Source organism: Dermochelys coriacea, chromosome 2, assembly GCF_009764565.3.
Source record: "Dermochelys coriacea isolate rDerCor1 chromosome 2, rDerCor1.pri.v4, whole genome shotgun sequence".
In the NCBI taxonomy this organism is placed as follows: domain Eukaryota; kingdom Metazoa; phylum Chordata; order Testudines; family Dermochelyidae; genus Dermochelys; species Dermochelys coriacea.
This window is the reverse complement of record NC_050069.1, coordinates 25,069,364-25,081,566: the sequence shown is the minus strand read 5'-3', so window position 1 is coordinate 25,081,566 and position 12,203 is coordinate 25,069,364. Positions and strand designations below refer to the sequence as shown.

The 12,203-nt window shown below is 36.5% G+C and overlaps 1 protein-coding gene across 3 annotated transcripts in view; it reads right to left on the bottom strand.

The window, feature by feature from the left end:
- MRPL13 (mitochondrial ribosomal protein L13) overlaps positions 1-12,203 on the bottom strand; it is a 56,898-nt gene that overhangs the window by 36,862 nt on the left and 7,833 nt on the right. For all 3 annotated transcript variants that reach the window (XM_043507398.1, XM_043507400.1, XM_043507399.1), the window contains exons 3-4: positions 6,964-7,057; positions 5,428-5,488 (exon numbers count right to left, since the gene is read on the bottom strand). In XM_043507398.1, the coding sequence (XP_043363333.1) occupies positions 5,428-5,488; positions 6,964-7,057 (155 nt within the window). The remainder of the gene's footprint in view (positions 1-5,427; positions 5,489-6,963; positions 7,058-12,203) is intronic.

The window sequence follows — 12,203 nt, the reverse complement described above, 5'->3', positions numbered from 1 at the left end:
GTTGACTTACAGCGGTGTCTACACCATGCTATGTTGGTGGGAAACGTTCTCCCGCTGACATAGCTTCTGCCTCTCGAGGAGGTGGAGTACTGAAGTCAACAGGAGAGCACTCCTCCATCAATTTATGGTAATGAAGACAAACCCTAAGTCTCTCTGTGGTTGGAGAGACCTAGGATCTTTCTTCTCTGGTATTCAACCTGACTGTCTGCACAGGAAACCCTTCTGTGCTAAGAAGGGTGGATTCTGATCTAGTGGGACAAAATGTTTGGCAGCTAAAAATTCAAGAAGATTATAGATCTGATGTGTTGGAAATAGGTTAAGACTGAAGGTATGGGATGATTTAGTTGGTGTTCGTCCTAGTCCTGCTTTGAGCAGGGGATTGGACTAAATGACCTCCTGAGGTCTCTTCCAACCCTAATATTCTATGATTCTATGAAGGTAAAAGGGTAACAGATCAAGATGTCTGAGATTCCTCGGGTGTTTCAGAATATAGATTTAAAACTTGTTTGCTTCATTTGGCTTTCCCCAATAGAATTCCTCTGAAATGTGAAATATTTGATCTTTCTCAAGCCAACTCCAAGTTTCTCTTAAGCTTGACGGGTCAATTTAAGAGTCATTAAAACTTCTTATTCAGAGAACAATTTATTTGCTTACTCTGACCATCTATTGCCACTCCTCTAGAGCCAATTAGATCTGCCATGCATCAGAATGGTGTAAAATGAAGGCAGGCTGGTCACTTGCTGCTTTAACTTGCCAATTCTCTGTGGCTCTTCCCCACAAAAAACAGAACACAGAGGCATACATAGGAATTTAAATTTGACTGCTTTTGGAGGGGCATGTTCTGTGTCCCCAGGGCCAGAGGAATCTGTACCCCCACTGATTACTGGGGGGGGGGGAAGGGGGATTTGCCCCTGCTCCTGCCCCCATGCACGCTCCCTGAAAAAAAAAAAATATGTATTCAGTACAGCAGTAGAAGCTAGAACTCCTGTGCTGTTATCTGAGTGCCTCACTGTGAGGCTCTGGGATATGCAGGCCTCTTTGAATATCCCTTATTCCATGTGTAACAAGGGAATTGTTAACATTGGAGGGGATACCAGGAAGTTATTTGTACAACTAGGTGGATCTCCAGCCAGCTGCTATGACAGATTCTGCTCCTTCGCCTTGATTTGGTCCCTGGCTTCTGACTTTGGCTTTGACCCTTGGCCTGGTTCCTGGCTTCTGATTCCAGTTCTGACTTGTGGCTCACTAGGGCTGAGTCTGGCACCACCCACTAGTCCTGACTGCCCACGCCGCAGCTGTGACAGTTAATAATTTCAAAGGTACTCACAAATCGCTGTTTAATACATTTGATAGTTTAATACTGTTTAATATATATACTATCATTGTTAATCATTTACATTTAATAACTTCTACCACGTTTTAAGTGAAAGCAAATAGTTTGCTAATTACAGGCAGTACACCTATTTAGTATTAAAACGTTTTAGAAGCTTTGAATTAATTTACATGTTTGTTAGCTAAAGAATACTTCTGAATACTATTTGTGCAAGTGGACAGAATATAAATAGGATTTTCTTGTTGAACTGCTTACCTTATTGATAGATGGTTTAATAAAACATTTTCATACTAATTCTGACGAGATCATACTATAGTTTAGTTACTTTGCAATAACAGGTTTGTTTTCTGCACTTGTATAGACATAGCAAGGAATACAAAGTGAAGCACTGATTAGAATATGTTGTTTAAACAAGACCTTGTATGGAAGCAGCATGGAAAATGTCAACGTTGGGGGGGGAGGGGGAGGGTGAATTAGCATAGATTTCCACTTCCAAAAATACTGTTCAAGTTAAATTTACCAGAAGCTAATCTTGATAGATTCTTAACTATAAATGAATATCACAGAACCAACTCAATATGGAGGATAATCTCATAGTATTTATAGATTTTTCCTACAATTCAGGTCCTGTCCTTGGTCCACTAGAGCACTCTGCCTTTCATCCTGCCATTTCCTGTAGTTACAAAATATTGTTGTCTGTGAAATGCAGGTAAAAAATTAGAATACACATACAGGTTATTAACAGAAACACTTTCATACACATTCAGCTACCTATATTATTTTTTGTCATGTCACTGTTTGTGCAGGTTGCAGATAAACTGCTTGTTATGCCATAATGGTCCACTAAACTTATCAAGATCAGAATGATCTATAAGAATAGCTACAGACAGACAGAATATTTGGCATACTAAACTACCATCTTCTATTCTAAATTGACAATGTGACAAAAACGGAAATCAGATCTCTTTCTGATCTTTCTAACCATCAAATTAAATTTTTTGCTTTGAACACAGAGTGAGTTAAATCCCCAGAGTTCTTTAGAGGGTTGTTACACAAGAACACCTTTCTCGCTAAATACGATGAAGTTCTGAATTCTATCACCATTTGCTGAATCTTTGTCAAACATGTTTTAACTATTGGTAATGCTCTGAATTTGTCTTAGATAAATTTCTCTGGGAACAGTGGGAGTTTGGCAAGAAAAACAAAACTCAGAGTAAATGCCAGAAGGGATCCAGTTCTCAAGCCTAAATTAGGCTATAGTGCCTCCCAGTGTACAGCTACTAATATCTGAAGTTCAAACAAAAATGGTTAAGTAGAGAACTGATTTTGGACATGGAACTAATAATAGTTTAGGAAGTCAGTACAGATGTATTACAGCCTCCCCTTTAAGTGCTTTTTTGTTTTACTTTAATTGAGTACAATTAGACAACTGACTACAAGCAGCAAAGCTCTTTGGGGGCAGTGACTCTCTTTTTGGCCTGTATATGTACAGTGCCAAACACAAGATGATCCTGGTCCATAACTATCTCCTAGATGGTACTGCTATAAAACAATAATAATTCAACAGATGCATAATCTGGTGTGATTAGATCAAGTGTTTTAAAATTAGTTATATAAATGTCCTTGAGCCAAATCCTTTTGAAGTCAGTGGGAATTTTCTATTGGCCTCACTGGGCTTTTAATCAGTCTCTAATGGTTTTGTGTCTTAGGGTATGTCTATATAGCAGTTAGATACCTGTCGCTGGCCCATGCCAGCTGACTTTGGCTCACAGGCCTCGGGCTAAGGGGCTGTTTAACTGCAGTGCGGATACCCAGGCTTGGGCTCTCCCACCTCACAGGGTCCCAGAGCCCAGGCCCTACTCTGAGCCCAAACATCTACACCACAATTAAACAGCCCCATAAGCCCGAGTCAACTAGCATGAGCCAGCCGCGGGTTTTAAATTGCAGTGTAGATACACTCTCAGAGTCTAATCCTCAGAGGCGCTGCACTCAACTCTCAGTAAAAGCAAGGGAATGGATTCCAATATGTTTTTCTCAAGTCAGTATCACAAAGCTCATATCTATATATCCAGAGCAGGCAAGATTTTCAAAAATAGGAACCAGAAGTTAAATGCCTACATCCACAGTTAGGGTACAATTTTTTGAAAATCTTGGCTGCTACTCTGAAACCTGTCATTATGCAAGGCACTGAATTTAGCCGTATAGAGAGGAAATCTGTCAACTTCATGAAATTTTTTAAATTTGTTAGTCTCTAAGGTGCCACAAGTACTCCTTTTCTTTTTGCGAATACAGACTAACACGGCTGCTACTCTGAAATAATATTAAGCTATCAATTAATACCTATTAATCTTCTCCCTCAGCAGAAGAAGTAGTATCCTGTTTCTGCATTACACACTGAATCCAGATTTTACCCAGGGGCCCAAATTCAACATGATCAACATTTTTCAATTCTTGGATACATCATGTTCAGGATATACCACTGGAAAACAGCTAAAAATCAATCAATAGAATGCACTGTTGAATTTCACTGCAAGAGAGATGCAGGTGTACTGTCTTGCATTCTCTTTATAAAATCAGCACTATTCCCTCTGGCTGCTTTGAAAGGACTATGATTATTAAGCGATGTATAACTTTGCTAAGACTGGGTTGGGGTGGGTGATTTATGAAAAGGGTCAAATCTTTAAAACTGAAGTCAGTCAGTCAAAAATGAACCCAAGTTAAAAACCTTGATTTGTCCATTTGAATAGCATAATGTGAACTACAGTTTTAGCTACAAAGCACAGCATTATAAATATTTTGTTGAAATAAATGTCCTTAAAATTGTCACACTTTAGCTCCATACTGAAGGTTAATACAAAACACATTAGTTTCATAATAGTTAACATCTCATTGGTTTTTTATTAGATTAACCTGTTTTACCCTCTTGACTAGTTCCCCATATGTTATTCTAGTTTTGTGTAGTAGGTTGGAAATGGTAATCCACAGCATAGGAGCTTTACTCCCACAGCAGGGAGTTCTTCTGGTGAAGTATCTCTGGTCTGCACTCAATTTCTCATACCATCTAAAGTGCATGTAAGAGCAAGAAGCAGAGTACTCCCCACTCGGTCTGATACACCCACCTCAAGAAGAGCAGAGTTCTAATTCACTTTAAACATGAACCTGGCTGTATTAGAAAAGAATAAACAGTGCTCCTACACCAGTGGTGGGCAATCTGTGGCCCATCAGGGTAATCTGATTGTGGGCCGCAAGACGTTTTTGCTGATGTTGACTGTCTGCAGGCACGGCCCCCTGCAGCCCCCAGTGACTGCAGTTCGCCATTCCCGGCCAATGGGAACTTGGGAAAGCAGTGGGCTGCAGGGATGTGCTGGCCGCCGCTTCCCACAGCTCCCATTGGCTAGAAACAGAGAACCGCGGCCACTGGGAGCTGTGGGGGACCGTGCCGGCGGATGGTCAACGTCAGCAAAATGTCTCACGGCCTGCAATCAGATTACCCTGATTGGCTGCATGTGGCCCACAGGTTGCCCACCACTGTCCTATACCATATAGCTGGGGAGGCCACCACAGGAGGAGTGGGGGAGAGAAAAATCAGGGAAAAGGACAAAAACCAAAGAGGAAAGAAGGAACATAGAAAGATAAGGCATGAGGAGAAACAGAGATGGTGATGCAGATTTAAGCCATCAATTCAGTAAAGTATCCCTATTTAGGAGAGTATTTAAGCATGAGCTGAACTGGAGAGAGAGAGAGAGAGCGCAGAGGAGAAAGTGAAAGAGTGAATATGTGAAGAAAAAGATGGGAAGGGGAAGTCAGAACTCAGAATAAGGGAGAGGACAGAGTGATACAATGGAGAAGAGAGTAGCTGGTCAGTCAGGAGATCCCAACTACAAGCTAAACACCAAAATTTCTATTTTCCACCTTTGTAGTAACCACGGTTTCTTTTTTTGTTTGTTTTTTTAAAAGTAAGGTTTGGTGAAAGAGCAAATGTAAGAGCCTGATTCAGTTTTTTGTCTATCGGAAGAATAGCAAGTCGATATGATGAAATAGTTCCCCTAAACTAGCTAAGGAAAGCAAAAGTTAAAATGAAACAGGTTACTTACTGCTGTTGGATCTTTTAGGTGAAGCTGCGTTGCTGTCACTTGTTTTAAGCCACCTGGATAACTAAAAAAAACACCCAAAGAACATATTTAATATTAAGACAGTGAAACAAAATAAAACAGTAAAAAAGACAGTGATTTTTTTTTCTAATACGTTTGACTCTGTAAACACTTTTTTTCATTATTACTCACTGTTGAATTATATTTGTAACATGTTATCTGCGTATTATAGATTTTACATAAATGGCTTTCATGGACACAAGCAGATCAGTACACAAGGCTGAAAAGTTTGAATTAAAAAAAATATTGCCAGCTGATCACAGCTAGGCAGGTGGCAAGTTACATCATGCGCAAGCTATTATCCCAACAAACAGCTTATTATTATCATTACTTTGCCCTCTGTTCCTTAATCCCCTTTTGTTTATCTTGTCCACTTGTTACAAATTATCATTTACCTAGATTGTAAGCTTTATGGGGGAAGATGTCGTGTTTACTGTTGTTATAAATCTTATCAGGTACTACAAATTTGGTATTTTTTCCAACTACTGATCTGAACTTTGGATCTGGTCCAAAATCTATTCAAGTCAATGGGGGACTTTACATTACTTCAATGGATCAGCTCCAACTTCATAAAACTTTAAGAACTGAAAATATCAATATTGTCAGTACATGTAATACATTTAGAATATTCACTTAAAACTGCAGTTATTTGAATACTACTACAATTCCCTCCCTCTACTAACACCCTCAACTCCACTTTTATGTTTTCCATACATTTTATTCATTTTCAGAATAGACCTATTTAAATAATTAGAGATAAACCAACTAATGTGGTCATGTTTGAAACACGGGAGCAACTGTTCTTATTTGCTTTGACTGACTGATTAGAATTCCACCCAGAAACAAATTATTCTTGCCAGTACTAAATACAGAAGCTTCGGAAATAACCACTATTGCCAGCTTATATATCAAATTTTGTCTCCATACTACCTCATGTCTTAAAAGTTTTCTCAGTAATATTTAGAGAGATTTAAATCACTCGGATGTAGTTTTGTTAACATCAAAATGCATTCTTTATCTTTATTCAGTTAAACCTTTTGCATTGGAAAATGATCTCGATCTTGCTATTTGCCCTTTGGTCTAATAACATAACTTAAGAGGACTTCTGCACTGCTCTTAAATTGTTGGTTTTTGTTTAGTTGGCTTTTTTAGTGTTTTAGGAAACAAAATCCCTTTTGCTATTTAACTAAAATGATACTCCTGTTTTTGGCTTCACCTCCATCCAGTAAGATTGTTTTGCTAGGCAAATTTAACTTATGCCTTCTTCTGACGTCTTGTATCTCAGATTATTTCCCTAGCAATACATATTGTGCCAGGGTGGACAGAGAAATTTAGCAGAACATAAGATTTATGACACACAAAAGGGATTTCCTTTGAATTCACATTTTCTAGTTAGTGAATTTACTTAAAAGCAAAACGGATTTCAGCACCAATCTCTACTACTAACTTCTTTGAGCATTCAAATCACGGACCACTTACCCTGTGTGAGAAGAATATACTTTCTGTTCCCATTTGTTACCAGAAAATGCAATGTGTCTTGTGTTTATTATGACAACATGGTCTCCACAGTCACCTAGATTATAAATGATAGAAATTTCAATAGGAGATATCACAAGGGCAATACAAAAGTCCTCACAAAATTACTCACAGAAACAGAGCAAATATCACATTATAATGTCTCAAATAAAACAAATCACTGAAAAGCATCACCTTTAAAATTAAAAAAAAAACTAGCCATAAATAGAAAATTTATTTACTTTTTCATTATCACCACCACCATTTTAAATGCTGGGTGAATACATTTTTTTTTTAAACCAGCGTGGGTAGTTTAAGTCAATGCAAGTTGCATGAGTAAGATTTGCATGTCTGAAGTCACTGGGCAACATTTTTATTTTATTCAATATACTATATGTTTGTTCTACACTACCAAAAGTCAATGTGAACAAATTAAACACAAACTAAAGATAAATCTTTAAAGCAAAATTTAAATTCATTTCAGATTTCTAAAACAATTTTTCATATTAAACAATTTCATAATGAACAATTTTTCAGAATACTGAATTTTGGACCAAAAAAATATTAGTATGAAACAATCTAAGGACCTAAAGCTAAAATATATATTGGAAACTAAAAGAAAGATTTAAAGTCATTAGCTTTGTGCTAGACTGAAGCATTTGTATTAAAAATCAAGTAGAGCTGAGTGTTACAATATAGAATCATAGAACTGGAAGGGACCTCAAGAGATCATCTAGTCCAGTCCCCTGCATTCGTGGCAGGACTAAGTATTATAACATACACAAATGGGTGCAATATGAAAATTTCCCTGCTATACAGAGAGCATCCCTCCCTTCTATAGGTACCCAAATGAAAAAAACAACTGTATTCTATTACTAAAGATACTTTTCAAGCATTAGAAATTTTGACAGATCTTCCAAATTAAATAAAATGTGACTAAAATTATTTTTACTCAATTCCAACATGTATAAAATAACTGTGAAACAAGTGCAAGTTTTCTAAAATATATATATATATATCGTCTTGATGAGTCATTACTATTCCATTAATTCAGATCTCTGGAAGATCATTCACCTGGAGTTCATTTCCATATTGAGATTTAACCAGTTAGTCTAAGTGCCATATTAAAGTATAATAAAAATGTAATTAATATTTGAAGAAACTGATAATGCAAAACAAACATTGTTGTGGGGAAAGATCTCCCAAAGGTATATTCCTTATTACATACATCCAGAAAATCTATGTGACCTTTCATTGCTGACAGATCACTTTTACAATGTATTGTCCATCTATACAAAATATGGAAGGCAGGTGAATTCTGAGGAAATCTGGTATAATTTGTAGGTTTTTGGGAGGAAAAATGGATTTAAGATAATTTTTAGCAATTATTCTTCAAAACTGAAAGTTTATGCACCAGCAGTTGATGATGGAGAAAATCTTCGACATCAGCAGCTACATTTTTCTGTCAGATTTTATCCTAAAATGTTGAAGGTTTCATGTGCTGCGCCTGGTGGATAAAGTTCTCTTTGTTAGCAACTGCACTTCCACTCTCCTACAGATCCAAATACTCATGAACCTGCAGCCTTATAACTTATGAGCAAGTCTGATCTCACAAACTAAACAGGATAGTTAGGCGATTCAATAATTGTCAGTCTACCATTTGAGACTATATTGAACCAATGCTCCACTATGTTACTGGAGGTGCCAACCTTTGGATTAGAGATTAAAAATCCAAAGAAAAAATTTATTAGACATAATAACCCAATTTGTAATTTGTTTATTTACTTGTTTAAGGTCTTTCTTGTGACAGAAGTTGCTTTAAAAAACAAACAAATCTAAAATCAGTTTAAAGCTGATTTTCTTCAGTGAAAAATCCTGTGTGAACACACTTAAACTAGTTTAAAACTGTCCTATATGTGTTTAGCTTACACGATAGCTTAAAAAGATTTAAATAGAATTAACATTGTTTACACATCACACCTTTAGTTAAACCAGTGCAACTCTGTGGAAAGACCAAGCCCATACATATCTCAGGAATCCCTTGCACTTTCAGGTGGACACAGTATTCTTTGCGTCTTGTCTTTAAATAGTATGCACTGTTCCTGTAACACTTCAGAGGTGGCCTCATTCAACAGTGTAAAAAAGGGAAAACAGTATTATATGCACAATTAATCTCAAAATTTGTTCATAGCTCCTGCAGCGTAGACCCAATGAACTGTACTGGAGGAAAAATGTTTCCTGGCTGTTCTCACGATATATCGATTTGTCATATTTTAAGTTTTTTTAATTAATATTTCCTAACACACACACACACCAAAGAAAAGACCAAGACCTTAATCTTCATTTATTACTTTGGTTTTTCATCTTTATTAAATAAAGTGCCTGACATCTGCCTAGAGTCACAAGTCAGTCTTCCACTTATTAGCTTACAAAACTAACAACCTACATGCCAAACTTTGTGTTCGTTTTAAGATGATAAGTCTTAACTCTTTCTCCTAACCATTATAAGTACCAAACATTACAAACTGAAGGAATTCCTCAAGTTTTCACCCTAAAGGCTGATCAGCATTTTATTGCGAGGGGTGAAGAATAATTATCCACATTAAGGTAGTTGTGCTGAGCTCCAACACAGTAAATTACCAAGTGCATTTTGGTTTCCTTTAATTGCTTTTGTTAGATTTATTTAATCGTCTAAGAAGTTTTAATAACAATTAAGTATCAATATTTAACTTCAGTTGAGGGAACAAAAGTACAGTGAACATGATCAATATTCTTATGATTGAATGCTTGGTGTAATGTGTGTGGTATAATTTTATCTAAAATTTTGAAATCTGTTGAAAAAGTATACCATCGTTCATGGCTTAAATGCAAGATAAGTTTACATGAAATCAAATTTCTTCCCTCCCTCTGAGTTGGAATTCAGTTCAGTATACTTGGAAAAACAAACACATAAATAGAAGTGTTTTATTGAACAGAAGCATTACACAGAAAATTCAGTTTTAGTCCATTTAAGATATTGAAATCTCAGACTTCTGAGAACTATGTTAATAATTTAAAAAACAATAGTCTGCACTTCCAGCATCACGAAGTAATAAACAATGCAAAATGGAAATCCATACGGATACTGCTCTTTTACAAATTACTTATCTCTCACCCGCACTAGCCTCCAGAAACATCATAATCACATTAAAAAACTAAGTGTTCAAGACACTACATCAAAAGCTATTTAAATAATAAATGAATGTATTAAATACAGTATCATATGTGCAATACTGTATAAGTGGTGCTTTACAGATTAAAAGTACTGTTATTTTATTAAAAAGATTTTAACCTGTTTCATCAGAAGCAGCAAACCAAATAAAATCCTTCTGGAAACAACCTTTCTTCCCTGCCCAGAAGTTACAAATTGAATGAATGTGAAGTTGAATTTTTTTTGCAGTGAATGATCAAAAACATTAATTTTCAGGAAAGTCTGGTCTCAAGTGACATCTTGTGGATAAAAGATGTTTTGCAGTTTTAAAATTCACATTCAAATCACATCTACAATCACATTGTAAGCTATACTTTCTGCTCTGAAAAATAATAACTAATCTAAATTTTCACATGAAAATTAATTGTGAAACAACGTATACCCAGCATGAACCAATATTAGATTCGTTATTTCAAAGACAATATCACCAAACAATAGCAATACAGATAAGGTTTTGGAACATAGGGTTGTCAACTCAAAAGATTCATATATAATAAAAGACTCTGAACTTAGCGCGCACACAAGGTTGAAAGTGTCAGTGTTTCTTTTAGCCTTACTAAATCTTTGTGATAATTTGCACAATTATGTCACAATCTCAGCATTGTGGACAGGGACCATCTTTTTGTACAACTACCTGGCACAATTGGGTCTCAATCCATGACTATGACTCCTAAGTGCTATAGTAAGAGAAATAAACAGTAATGCCTGTATTGCAGATTAGCCAGCCTGTCTGGAAGGGAGACAAATCTTTTGGTTTAAATTAAAATAGATATTTGAAATTTATTTAAAAAAAGAGATGAGAAACATTTTATTCATATATTTTGAAAATTCTACTTGAAAAGGAAGTAGCTTTTAATGAACAATTATGTCATGCGTTTTAAATAAAGGGACAACCAAGCTCATGTCTTTTAATGTCAATTTAAAAAAAAAAGTTAAAAAGTAGTGTCAGTTACTGTACTTGCCTCTCTGCTCACTTTCACATTATTTTGGTTTCACAATAATATTTTGCTATTTGTTAAAATGTTTCTCTCTCTGTTATAACAACTGCCAAGTTATATACGTAAAACAATGATGCCAAACCACAAGCAGCCATATTGTGTTGTCAAATGCACAAACTAAAAATTAAAAAAATAAATATTTGTTGTTCTAATCTCTTTTAACATTGTAAGGTATAATTACAATAGATTTTAAAAAAAATGTATAAGAAGATTCCAGGAGCGTCACTGTGTGTGTCACTCCAAAGCCTAAAACGTCTGTAGAGTCAGCGTAAAGCGATGGAAACAGCTACAGCATAGTTGAGAGCTCTTTTTGTTCAGAATATCACCAGGCTGAATCATCACAAAGTTTTGCTGACTGTTACCATCCAATTTTTAAGTTCTTAGCCGTTCTTACTTTTTGAATTATACCCACGAGGTATAGCTACAGTAAAGCCTGGTCTATTCTTCAAAGGTAGGTTGACATAAGTCCCCTATGTTGACGTAATTGTGCACAAGCCTACAATTAAATTTATCTCCCACAGATGGAAAGTGGCCCATTATGATGGCATATAACACCAGCTCCCTGAGTGGCACTGAGCCAAGGTCAATTTATGGAGGTTGATGTAGCATGAGTGTAGATGATGTGTTACCTATGGTTACCCTAACAGTCCTCAAGCAGCTGTCCCACATTGCCCAGCACGGACCACTCTGGTCACAATCGTTAACTCCACTATCTAGGGATCATGCATTTCAGAAGCCCACTACTCTGCCTTTAAAACCCCTGCGAATTTTTGAAATGGCTTTTCCTGGTTGCCCAGCTTGGTGAGCACACCTCTATCTGCTCTTTGTTCATGTGCGCAATGGCCCAGCTGATTATGTTGGCTACATGCTCTAGACACACCTGCCTGGAGCAGAGAGAAGATATTGAATCTCCTGGGCCTGTGGGGAGAAAGGATGTGTAGGCACAGCTCCGAACC